This window comes from Tripterygium wilfordii, chromosome 21 (genome assembly GCF_013401445.1).
Source record: "Tripterygium wilfordii isolate XIE 37 chromosome 21, ASM1340144v1, whole genome shotgun sequence".
Lineage (NCBI taxonomy): Eukaryota > Viridiplantae > Streptophyta > Magnoliopsida > Celastrales > Celastraceae > Tripterygium > Tripterygium wilfordii.
The window spans coordinates 14,017,884-14,031,024 of NC_052252.1; the positions used below are offsets into that span (position 1 = coordinate 14,017,884).

Genomic DNA, 13,141 nt, shown 5'->3' on the forward strand with positions numbered 1-13,141 from the left:
GCTGCGCTTGTTTGTCTTATTACTAATGGAATACTACAATGTTCTGAAACACTACAATTTTGGTATTGTACTAAAGTATTCTACATGATTTTAAATTCTAGGGGGTCCAGCTCTCTTCAGATTGTGAAAGCCATGAATTGTTATTTGATTCGGTGCCACCATGTTTCTTGTCACACCTCAAAAGAATCGAAATTTATCAACATTCTGCAACCAAGAAGCTGCATAAGGAGATGGTGGAAATATTGCTTAGTAGAGCAGTAATTCTTGACAAGTTAATGGTATGTTATTCAGAATCTGTCTGGAAGGCGGAGGAATTGGAGAAAGTTCACAAAGAGCTTCTAGGACTTCCCAGAGCATCCAAAGTTCTTGAAATCAAGTTCACCTCAGGCCTTACCTGGAAGCAATCTGAAGATACTTTTAGATGCATTTTCTGTAGCTCGTCAAGAAAGGGGTAGTCAATGTCCTTGCACATTAATCATTATGTTCGTAAAACTCCTTCACCTTCTTGTTTTGGAATTCCTTTATTTTAGTTGAATGTGTTGATCGACATTTGTGGTTAGTAAGCAGAATTTGGATTATATATTGTTGTTGTTTGGTGGTTTTCCAGTGAACACAGTTTTGTTTACTTGTTAGCATTTTTTTTCTGATGGTCACTCAACTCAAAAGCTATTTTCTGGCCTCCCGGTGCTTGAGAAGATGAGTTTATTGGAATGCAATTGGATGAATGTCAATGCTGTGAGTATTTGTGCTCCAAAGCTCCTGAGCATGACCATAGAAGATATGCTAATTTATGACCGTCGTTGGAATGAATCATCCGGTTGTCAAGTCACAATATTTGGAACTCGTCTCAAGTGTTTCTTTTATACTGGTGAATTCTTGAATGATTTATTGCTTTCATGAATCATCCTTGAGGTACTCACTAATCTCTTTACACAGTTAGTGTCCTAGAGATTTGAAGTTTTGCCGGTCATTGTGATGATTATCATAGCTGTGAAATCAAAATGGCCATATGAAGCCTGATTGAGGATTTTGGAAATGTTACTTTTATCAACTCAAAATGGCCATTTGAAGCATCCAAGGGGTTAGTGAAAGCAGTGTGGGCTGCCTGCTTCAACCATGCCTCCTCCATTTTCAGACCCCAAGAGCCACCATAACTATCTTGGCCTTGGGAATGTTATGTCAAATATGACCTCCCAAGAATGTCCAAAGACCAAAAAAGTAACTACTTGCATGTGAACCTCTGTACACAGTACAGGAGTGTAGGTCCTCTATGACTGTTATTCAATGAGAACAAAATCTAATGTTATTTTCAGAACCCCAGCTATACCAACCCAGTGTAACACCAACCGTTAATAAGCGATGGAAATGAAATAAACGTTCGAAATTAAATCTAAGTTGTTGGAAACAAATTCAAGTTGACAAGTGCTCCTCTGGGGTGTGTCCTTTTCAGAAGGATATTTTTCTTGCAATCGATGAAAATGGAAAAGCCTGATTTCGATGCATACGTTCGTTGTCTGGCTCGATTTGCGGTGCAGAATTAGTGTAGTGGTCTTAGTGCATTTCATGGTTTGTAAAATCAACATTGGTTGGCTTGAATTGTATATATGCACGCACATTTTTGGAACTCCATCAATGATCTCTCTCTTTTTTTTTTCTTTTCTAACAAATGTTGATGGTTGAGTTGAGTCTACCAATTTGGTGGCTGCAATGATGTTGTTGGGGACAGTGATATAGGGAAAGAAAAAGAAATATCACAATTCATAAGTGCTCAATTATTTGTTTCATTTTTTTTTATAAGCCGTAATATGTTCACGACAAGAAGGTATCTCGAGAGATGACCTAGATAACAATACCAGGATTAGAGACACACCCCCTAAGAGAGAAATTGATACTCAAATATTTGTTTCATTTAAGAGAGAAATTTTGAACAGCTGTAGCATAATTGATTCACAGTTACGTCTAAGCATTCAAAATGTCAAGTTGTTAAGGATTATGTTTGAGATATAAATTGTTTAAATATTTATGTTAAATTACAAATTCATCTTGGCTGTTACATCTAAGATTTAAACTTCGAATAGCCTCAAAAATAAAGGAGAAAATAATTTAATTACAGAATTTTAACACAGTCCATTTTGTCACAATATTTCACAAATCTTCCTTATATTCTGACCTATTTGTTCCCTTCCATGTAACAATAATTAGGGTTTGAGAAGAGGTAATTTGTTAATATTAGCAATGTTAGTGGCTCTGTTTGCCACGTCGTCTAATTTAAGCAGCTAGCCTAATTGAAATTGCCCAATTATGCACGGACGGTTTAATTGACACAAATTGCAGTGTCAATTACCAATTTAGAATAATTTGACATTCGAAGGCCGACTATTTTTCAGTTGCCAATAACTATATTAACCCGAGATATTAACTATTTGGAATTTTGGATATTGGAGCATAATTGTTTTCTATATATTTCTGATTTTCTAAGTAATAATTAAATATTCAACGGCTACAACTCCTACAAGCATAATACATGGCGAAGACAAAAAAAGGGTAGTTTAATAAAATCATGAAAAAAAATCAAATTGTCAGCTGTCACCACCCATGCCATGTCACAAGCAGTTGATATGGCACATGGTGCTCAAGCACTGTTCAAGATCCTCGCTGTATAACTCCTCTCTTCCTTCCTCAGCCTTTCCTCCATAGCCAGAGGACTAATGCTATAGGAATCGCATGTTCTAGCTACCTCTTAACACTTTCCCTAACTTTCTCGGTAGAGTGATTCACAAACCCAACCTCAGGATTTTCTACATTCTCAGATTCCCAGGTAACCAAACAGAGTACTTGTTTTTCCGCCATGATCTCTTCAATCAAGCACGCACAATGCTCTCTGGCGTCCTCAGACTTCCTGCCGAAAAGGCGCACACTTGTTAAATCCCAATTCTCTCCACTACCCATTATTCAAAACGCACAACAAGGCCTTAATCAGTCACCCACTCCACAAAAACCATTACATATCTCTTCAATTGGGAACTTTTCGCTTACAGAGACAAAGACCCAGAAGCGCACAACAACAGAGTGCCAAGCCTATGAGGCTGACCGGTCGCGCCCGCTTGACATCAATATTGAGTTGCTGGACGAGCAGGCACGATGGGAGGCGGCACAGAGGATCAAAATTGGGTTATATTTTGCGACCTGGTGGGCCTTGAACGTGGTGTTCAATATTTACAATAAGATGGTATTGAATGCGTTTCCTTATCCGTGGCTTACTTCGACGCTCTCACTCGCTTGTGGGTCTATTATGATGTTGATTTCGTGGGCCACGAGAATCGCTGCTGCCCCAAAGACTGATTTCGAGTTTTGGAAGAACTTATTCCCTGTAAGTGTTTTTTTCTGGGTCCTTTTTTGGAATTTTGGGTAATTTTGTGTTTGGCTCCTGAGAAAGTACAGTGGACAGAAATTAGAATTGGAGTTAAAGCTGCATTAGGCGTTATTTGGGAGTTTGAAAGTTTTGAACCTTAGAGGAAATAGTGAGCCCGAAAGGAATTTAGTTTGTGTATGTTTCCTTCATTTCCTTTCATGAGCCTTACTTCATCAGATTAGAACAATCGGAAACAAAATTCGGTTGTAATAACATTTCTGTTGTGCAAAAGTCTTTTCCTGTTTTTCCTTCACCGGAAAAAAATTGGCCTTAGTTCTTTAAATTATTATGTTTTTTCATCAAATCAGTTCTCTTGTTAGAGGAATAGAGATTTTGGGATTTTGAATTCTGATTTATGTTTTTCTTTATGTCCTCTGTGATTAGGTTGCGTTGGCACATACAATTGGGCATGTGGCTGCAACCGTTAGCATGTCGAAGGTTGCAGTTTCATTCACCCACATCATCAAGAGTGGTGAGCCTGCCTTCAGTGTCCTGGTTTCAAGGTTTCTATTGGGAGATACTTTTCCAATGCCTGTCTACTGGTCACTGTTGCCCATCATTGGGGGTTGCGCACTTGCTGCTGTTAGTGAGCTCAACTTCAACATGATTGGTAAGGAAGTTTTTTCTGCTATGAAATTTTCAATCATGGAGTTGTAGACTCATCTTTTGGGGTGTTATCAGATAATTAAAAGATGATGATTGTGATGTGTTTCAGGTTTTGTGGGTGCTATGATATCAAACTTGGCATTTGTTTTTCGGAACATTTTCTCAAAGAAAGGGATGAAGGGGAAGTCTGTTAGTGGGATGAACTACTACGCCTGTCTGTCCATTTTGTCTCTATTGATTCTCACACCATTTGCCATTGCTGTTGAGGGACCACAAGTGTGGGCTGCTGGCTGGCAGAATGCTGTAGCTCAAATTGGACCCAACTTTGTTTGGTAACTACATTGACTCGCAATTTTACTTCAATCTGTGTACTGGTACGATTTATTGTGTAGGTTGCTTGTATTTGCTTACTAACCATTGTGGTTTTAATGTGATTCAGGTGGGTGGCAGCTCAAAGTATATTCTACCATCTGTATAATCAGGTTTCATACATGTCGCTCGATCAGATATCACCATTGACATTTAGCATTGGTAACACAATGAAGCGGATATCTGTAATAGTCTCCTCCATAATTATCTTCCACACTCCTGTTCAACCCATCAATGCCCTTGGAGCTGCCATTGCAATTCTTGGTACCTTCCTGTATTCACAGGTATATTCTTCTCTTTATGGAGACTGAAGTTTTTATACGGTTCAAAACTCACTCTAGATTTCTTTGGGACCAAAATCTATTTTAGTATGTGAGGACAAATTTGTATTTGGCTGTCTTTTCTTACGCCACTTGTTTGTATTAAGACAAAAAAACAATGCAGATTAACAATAGCCTTTCAGTCTCTCCTAAGGGCATTGAAAGTTCGAATAGAATACTTTCCCTGCCCTGTTGAGTCTAATGTTCACCCAACTGAATTTGAGTCCCGACTTCCGAATCAATAAGTGTTTGCTAGGGGCAGTTGAGAAACTTGGGATGCCTCTAGGCTTTCGGTCTTTCCCATTTGCATAGGATGAGCTCAACTCAGAAAGACAGAAACTACACTGTGTAGTAGATAATGTTCTTATGGTGTCAAAACCTTTAACTTCATGGCTTCACACAAAATTGACTTGTTTGGATTTATTTTTATTTTTTGAGCAGGCAAAGCTGTGAGGAGAACTGAGGTTGTAGGTTTTGGTTGTAAATTATATGAAAATGAGTCGACAATGAAGGACGTACTTTGGCTGGGATTGAGTGGCAATGATCATTTAACTGGCAATTTCTGCTAATGACCTTTTGATCAACCCTGGAACTGGTGACAACAGCTAGGAAATCGCTGTGTTCTGTAGGAAGATGGAGCATTTTCTTTAGATCAGCATAAAAATGGTATCTAGACTTCTAGAGTTGATTATTATTCCCTTTTGACCGGCCTTTGAGTGGCTAATAAGACTAATGTAAGAGGCATATTAATGAAATGAGTTTCTTTCTAGCCTAAATATTCCCCAGTTCAGACTAAAGCTCTAAACAAATCTCTGTTATGCTATTATTGATATGCTACTTTGTCCTGTTGCTCAATGAAGCATCTGAATCTCTGTTTTGCATTAGTAGTATTGTGGGAGATGGACCTTTCTCAATGGTGATCATTTTTTCAATGCATGAGACAGGAAGACGTTGACTTAATGGATTCTCTTGGAGTCAATAGCTACAGATTCTCAATTACATTTACGAGCCATGAATAGAAGATTTTTAGTGTCTGTTTGATTTTCTTTTTCGATCCAGCCGGCCCTCCGTATGTTATTGTTGGATTCATCTGTCTCTGTCTCAATCTGCTAAGAAAAAGATTCTTTAATTATGATATGTTTTTTTCTTTCTTAAAGAATTTGTATAGGAGTGAGTAGAAGGCGATGAGAAAAACATAAAAAGACATAATTTGGAATAATAAGAAATGATATGAAGTTAATAGGAGTGGATGAATGTATGATTCATAATAGAAATGAATGGAGAAAACAAATACACATGGGTGGATTTTCGTTGATATTCTCATAATTTATGCTTTATTGAACACAATTTACTCGTCCTCTAAGAATACTAATATGGGAGGCAATTCAGTACAATTGCGGGTGACTCTCTAGGAATTCTATAGTCGTGCGTCTGTATATGTTTTTGTGTCTTTTGGTGGGACCCACGTAAGTCACATGATGGACATTGATATTTGTGTGCATTCTTAGAGCATCACAGTGGGATGATTTTAGAGTGCTTGAAATGATACTCTCTATAAATGGGGTGCTAGATGTTCACAATGATTAATATTTGACACTCCAAAACATGTAGCAATTTAAACCACACTTGATCTATGAAGTACTCTCTAGTTGATGAATAGTGTAGGTTGCGAGACCCACTCATCCAATTAACTTTGCCACTCGGGAGAGAGGGGGAGAGAGAGAATGGACTATTGTAATACTATATTACTATCAATAGTGCATCATTGTGGCACAACACTTGAGATAATGGAGTATTGGAGTGTACACAAAATACAAGGTATTTGGAGTGCTAAATTGACACTAGCCCGAGAATGGGAGGTAGCCTGGTTGGTTAGGTTGCCTGCTCAGGACCTTAAGGTTCAGGGTTCCATTCTCACTAGAGGAGTTTGGGATTTGGGTAGTTTTTCATCCGTTCTCATGTGATCTTTTGTTTTCTTAGTCAATATTGGTTTACTTTCTGCCATGCATGCTTAGGTTCCATGTGAAAAATTATTTATGTACTTTCTTTGCAGATTTCCCTATCTGAAGTTGGGTTCAATCTGATGATATGTAGTTGTTGGACGCTTAATTGTTGTTAAAATTGGATGGTGTGAGGCTGTAATAATCGGGTGCAATGTGTTTGTTTTTGATCCGGTTAAGTGGCCACAGGATCAGATGGATGAGGACTTCTTGAAGCTCTCAAAAATGTTCAATGCCATGAAATCTGCTGTTAGGGCCCCAGATCTTTACCCCAAATATAAAATTGCTGTTCTTGCTTCAAAGCAGGTAGTTGATTGATCTTCTTGGTAATTATATGTTATGTCAGCATAATCAAGCTATCTTCTTGATGCAGGAACACTAACATGGGGGCGCCAAATGCCTCTTCTAGCCGAAACGACGATGCGCTGCAAATTATGCGAAGTGTAGCAAACTTGAACACACCATGTTAATGTTCAAAACACAAAACACAAAAAGATTGTTCTTATCATAGATTTGGGAAAAGATTGTTCTTTAGCAGTCCTTATTTTTTCTCAATGTACTCTTGGCTTCTAGGGCATTGTCGAATTGGTGATAATTGCTTTTTGTTGAACTCCATAGGCTGGAGCTGGAAAAGGGGAAGAAGATCGTCTGCGGAGGGCGGTGCAGGAGGAGGTTTGAAATGCCAGTAGATTATGGATCAGAAGGGGATTGACGAGAATAGTTTGGAGAAGGCCATCCCTTCTTGCTGCTTGAAGGATAGGGTTTCAGACCCTGAGCTTGGGGATGCCATTCTACTGTTGTTTTTGGGTGTTTCTCGGGGAATCTCAACCTTGCTCTGGTTACTATCCTTTTTTCTCCTCAGGAATTTGTAGATGTGGACAGTTTTTGGCTGATTTAAGTTGGGTGACGCTATTGATTTCCTGTGTTATTTACCATGCTAACAGATAACATGAACAAATGGGTCGAGTTCAAGAATCCTATGTAATTTGGTATGGTTCACTCTTGATATTTGTGGATTCTATGGGATGTTTCTATAGCAAGATCTTTTATTTACTTTTTGTTTCTCGAACTGATGATGCAAAAGTCATTTCGTGATCTTTATTAATGAAGGTCTGGGAAATATATTTGTGTAATTGATGTATCCTTTTTTCTGGGCATTTCTAAATCAGTTGTTTATTCTTCATGTTCATGTGTGCAGTTTCTTGGATCTCTGGTCCGCAGTTTTTGCTAGGTGGTATGTAAATATGTCCTCAACGCAGTGATGCTATGAGTACACTGGATATATACAAGAGGCTGGACAGCAGGTAATTTCATTTTGGCCTAATTGTTTCGTGATTGGCTAAGTTCCTTTTAATGCAGAGAATTTGTGTATAACGGGAAACTCATGCGATATTTTCCACTTTCAGGCTGAATTTTATTAAAAATGTAAGACTCTTGATGTTGGAGTGCGGAAAGATTTCTTAAGATTGAGCAGGTCCAATTTACCGCATATATTGATCGCGTGGTAAGTCTCACAATTTTGAAACCCTTTTTGTTTGGTTATTTTTGGTTTTGATCTGAAAATTAAATTAACTGAAATTATATATCGTCACAAGCAGTTGGCAGGTGTTTGATGCATTTTCATTGATAAAACTTACAATATTACACCACACTTAACACACACCTCCCATTTAAAAGTGATTTTATGTTGCTTATTTGGGTGCTCTTGCTGATTTGGCTATTCTTATTATTTGTAACCTGTTTCAAGTGAGAATGCTCGCGAGTGACCTGTTCTTGCCTTCCTCTTTGTTGGTCTTGGTCCTGTGTGCGATAATTTCGCGATATTGGAGGTTTATCTCAGGTTCACAAGGTGGGTATATGTGGTGTTATTCAGATTCACAAGGCGGGTATCTATGGTGTTATTTGGATTCACAAGGCGGGTATTTGTGGTGTTATTGGTTGTTTGGGTGAGGAAGAATTCGATGCATTGGCTTGCGAGTGACCTGTTCTTGCCTTCCTCTTTGTTGGTCTTGGTTCTGCATGCAATAATTTCGCGATATTGGAAGTTTATCTCAAGTTCACAAGGTGGGTATCTGTGGTGTTATTCGGGTTCACAAGGCGGGTATCTGTGGTTTTATTTGGGTTCAAAAGGCAGGTATCTGTGGTGTTATTGGTTGTTTACCTGTTGTTGATTGTCAATTTTCATCCAAAATTCAAGAACAAACTAAATATTGGCAGGGTGGAGGTTTGAAAATCATCAGAATCTGATTGATAACATGTTTTAGTGTCATCTTTGTGTGTTCACTGAAGTTGGTCAATGCAAAACAATCATGGAACAGAAGCAAGAGTAGCATCCTCACCAAGATATGGTGAGGATGGTTGTTCAAGAGCCTCATTTTTTTACATGCAATAAGTTTTTTTTTTGTCCTTCATGCAGAAGCATCAGACTTGAAAATGTGATTTATGCTGCAGGAGAGACAATGAGTTTGCTCTTGATTACATCGAACGCGATCGTCTAGGATGCAAGCGTGACTTAGGTTCATTGTCTGATGCTTCAAAGAGCTGAATTGGGTTCATCATGTGATCACTTCGATGCCTTTCGATGCAAGTAATGGTTATCTATTTTTTAAGTATGATGCTTTTATATGTGCTCTTCTATTTGTCATTTGATTAATTCGAAGGCGATGGTCTTGGATGCTGCAATCCTGCTCGACTTGGCTTCATTGTCTGGTCCCTTCAAAGGGTCAACTTGGGTTCATTGTTTGATTTCTTTGAAGGTGATGTCTTTGGATGTTGCGCCACAGTCATCTATTTTTTTAAGTATGATTAGTTATTTACGTAGATTCTGATTTTCTGTAGTGAAAGTTGAGGAAAAAAAATGAAAGAAAAACATGTTTGCTGTAACTTTATTTGAACCATTTTTATGTGAAAATGTTCCATTTTCATAAGGTATTTGTGGCTCTTATTTAAATGGTTTGAGTATTGAAGGTGTTAGATGTGAGGTTGACTCATGGATGACATTGGATGTTTATCTTATTAGTTCTGGTAACTGGGTTGAGGTGCATGAATTTTTTTTTTCCTGAAATTGTCTTCTCTAATTATTCTCCGATATCTTACAATATCTGTTTTATTTTCACAGGGATTGTTGATACTCCGAGTACTGAGACTTCTCAGGTATGTGATCTTATTTTCCCTTAGGCTTTGTGTGGGAGTTTTTTGTTATTGGCTTAAGTTGGTTCGTAAAGTATTGGTTGGGGTGGGTTTGTTTTGTATTGGCTTGAAATCATGTGTGGGAGTTTCAGAAATTAATTATTGGCTAGGTTTAAAACCATGTGTGGGAGTTTGAGACATCATTGGCTTTGATTGTTTCATTTAACAAACAATTACTCATATACCCTTTATTACAAACACATTTTTACTTCCTATGTAATTAGAAAAATAAAAAGAATTGCAAGTAATAAAAATTCACAAAACAACAAAACAAACCCAAGAAAGGATTGAGCCAACAGGACCTGCAAAATATTCAATCTCACAAAATAAAGCTCGACATAATCATAGAATAATTGGAACAAATTTATAAGTAGCAACATAATGTCAATATGGTCATGTCTATATGGCAAAATCATCCAAAAGATAACATGTGAAAGGCAAAATTACAATCACCAAATAAAACTTGTAACACAGTACTTGAATAGATGGAGTATAGTTCTTAGGAAAATGGAGGAGAGTTCTAGGCGAAATAGAGGAGAGTATTACCTAGAAGGAGCCGCGAGGGGTCTTCGCAAAATGGAGCTGCGGTTGTTGTGCGACTATCTGATATGTGAGAAATTGATGTTGTATTGTGTTGGTAGGGCTAAGGGCAAAGTTGACATATGATTTGTAAGATAAGGGTATATTTGGATATTAATTTTTAAACCAACATGAACCCACCGATTTGGTGGGTTGTAAAAGTGGATCAAAACCTTCATTAATTGGTTTCCCTTGTTTTTTAAAACCAATACAAACCAATCATTTAAAATGTTAAAAAAAACTACCACACATGATTAAAGTGAACCAAAACTAAACAAAACAATGAAAACCAATGAAATCTTAACTCTCACACAAGGCCTTAGACAATATTGGTTGAGGTTCAGTATGCATGCCTACATTCCATCAGAAAAAATAATTTAGTTGCATTCACTCTCAGACACCTTATAATATCTCAAGCATGAGCTCATTCAAAGAAGATTTCAGTGTCAGTGTGCTAAAATATAGTTGACTATCATACATGGAAAAGATTCAAGTGATTGCTTCTCCATTAGCTGCTTTATTTATGTTGATTAAATATGTACGTCCAAAATTGTGTCTCTTTTAAATTTCAAGCTGGAGTATGGTAAGTTTATAGTTATTACAGTGCAAAATAATTTTTAGTTGAGAATGACGGCTAATAAATTTAGATGGGGGGTTTATAATAAACTGATTTCCGGCGGCCGCTAGCACCTCCATCCCTCCTTCACTGATCACGATAATTGGGGTCTTTTGTCAAGACATCATTATTCACACAAAATTTTTTCCTCTTATGTATTTTATGTATTCATGTCTATACATGACTATTCACATAGACATTGTTTTTTCTGTGTATCGTATGTGTGCATCTCTACTGCAGGCTGCAGAATCCACATTATGTACTCATTTGCCTTTGTGTGTTCTGTTTTATCATACTGTTTGAACATTTTTATGCATGTCAATATTATTGCATGAGAGGAAGTGGAGGCTGTGGCTTTACAAATGGTGCTGGGGAAACTGAACTTCACCTTCAATGATGGTCGTCTTCAGAAGTTAATATTATTTTTTGTTTTTAAAAATTTGAACACATCTCTTCCCAGTTTGATAGGGTCTAGATGTTGCGGACCAATGGGATGGCTTCGGATCTTAGTAGGTCTGGCGACATTGAAGGGGATACTGAGCAGGTAGTTTTTTAAGTGTATTCAATTGATTTTTATTCTTTTTTTTTTGGTTCTCTTATATGCTCGATGCTCTCTCTAGGGTGGTTTGTATGAGGTTTAGGTTTTAGGGAAAGTATTGGGCATGTTATCTGTTTCTCTCTCAGCTTTTTCACTTCCTGTGAATTTTAATTCTCTACTTCTTTTCATTAATGTTTTGACTTTTGAGTCCCTCTAAGCATACAAACATAGGTTTACTTGATATATAATTGAAGAGGAAACCTTCAAAAATGGAAGAGTAACTTAGAAAATTGAAGCCGGTCAGTGACGTAGAATGCAGGCTAAGGTATCTGTAGGCTGAAGCTATTAGAAAAATACTTGGGTAAGATTCTTTATGACTATATCTTGACCCATTTTTTAGTAATCTATTTAGAATGAACTGCGGTCTTCTCTTTTAATTTTGTTAATTACATAGCAAAATGAGAAACTTTCAGAAGTGGAAGAGTAAGTGAAGAGGACGTAGAATGCATTTTGTGGAGTATGGTAAGTTTGGTTATTATCGTTAGTTGACAATAACAGCTAATAAATTTATATGGGGGCTAAGAATAGAACTGATTTTCGTCAGCCACAAGAAACTCCATCCCTACTTCACCGATCACAATATCATCTCCTGTCTCTGATTGGCGGTCTTTTGTCAAGACATGACTATTCATTCACATAAGCATCTTTTTTCTCTATGTATTGTATGGTAGCATGTCTATTGCAGGCTGCAGAATCCTCATAGTGTATTACACTTGCCTTTCTGTGTTCTGTTTTAGGCATCATACTGTTTGAACAATTTTATGCATATAATTATTATTGCAGGAGAGGAAGTGGAGGCTGCGGCTTCACAAGTGGTGCTGGGGAAACTGAACTTCAGCTTCAATGAAGGTCGTCTTCTGGTTTAATATTATTTCTGTTTTTAAAAATCTGAACACACATCTCTTCCCAATCTGATGGGGTTTTCTTTAATCTTTTTTTTAGCTTTGCCATAAGATTCACTTATGTCCTGGTGTGCATCAGATGGATCTATTTGATCATAATTCATAACAAAGACCATCATGTAAAGAGTTTAGTTATAGAGTCGGCAAATGGTTTGAGCTTAGGGTGAGTCTCCTTCTGTGACAAATTAAATGATCCTAAATTACAGAGGGTTTGATTTTGATCCATCCGTTGCATTTTCATTGAGACATTTGTGGGTGGAGGGTGTATTGTCAAGGAAGGGTTCTTGAAGAAATAGAGATTGACCTCCTACCCTCTGCTTCTAATGCAACTCTTCTTCTACAAATGAGGAATGAATAAAACATCAAAATGGTAAGTATGCATAAACTAAAAAATATCACCACGTACATCCATAACCTTTCACAAATGTTCAATGCCGGAACATGACACTCAAGACCCTCTTAACCAAATAATTACTTTACCAATAAATTGCTCTTGGATTACATCAAAGAGCAATAACCCGGCACGAGGCGCGGGCACATCCTTAGTATT

At 37.5% G+C, this 13,141-nt stretch overlaps 1 protein-coding gene across 12 annotated transcripts; it reads left to right on the top strand.

Moving 5' to 3' along the window:
- The first annotated feature begins 2,624 nt into the window (after nucleotides 1–2,624).
- LOC119988791 (glucose-6-phosphate/phosphate translocator 2, chloroplastic-like) lies at nucleotides 2,625–12,812 on the top strand. 12 transcript variants are annotated; one of them, XM_038833961.1, is made up of 14 exons: nucleotides 2,625–3,370; nucleotides 3,797–4,022; nucleotides 4,128–4,350; nucleotides 4,458–4,671; nucleotides 6,897–7,013; nucleotides 7,326–7,545; nucleotides 7,652–7,696; nucleotides 7,906–8,011; nucleotides 8,114–8,211; nucleotides 8,455–9,055; nucleotides 9,159–9,294; nucleotides 9,826–11,635; nucleotides 12,473–12,538; nucleotides 12,632–12,812. In XM_038833961.1, exons 1-6 carry the CDS (start codon nucleotides 2,849–2,851, stop codon nucleotides 7,383–7,385), a joined length of 1,362 nt encoding a protein of 453 aa, XP_038689889.1. In that variant the 5' UTR covers nucleotides 2,625–2,848; the 3' UTR covers nucleotides 7,386–7,545; nucleotides 7,652–7,696; nucleotides 7,906–8,011; nucleotides 8,114–8,211; nucleotides 8,455–9,055; nucleotides 9,159–9,294; nucleotides 9,826–11,635; nucleotides 12,473–12,538; nucleotides 12,632–12,812. The 12 variants fall into 12 exon arrangements, with proteins under 12 accessions (XP_038689889.1, XP_038689888.1, XP_038689884.1 ...); XM_038833960.1 differs by having other exon boundaries at nucleotides 9,826–9,860; nucleotides 11,552–11,635; nucleotides 12,473–12,752; XM_038833963.1 differs by adding an exon at nucleotides 7,081–7,172 and having other exon boundaries at nucleotides 2,626–3,370; nucleotides 12,473–12,812.
- The last annotated feature ends 329 nt before the right edge of the window (nucleotides 12,813–13,141 follow it).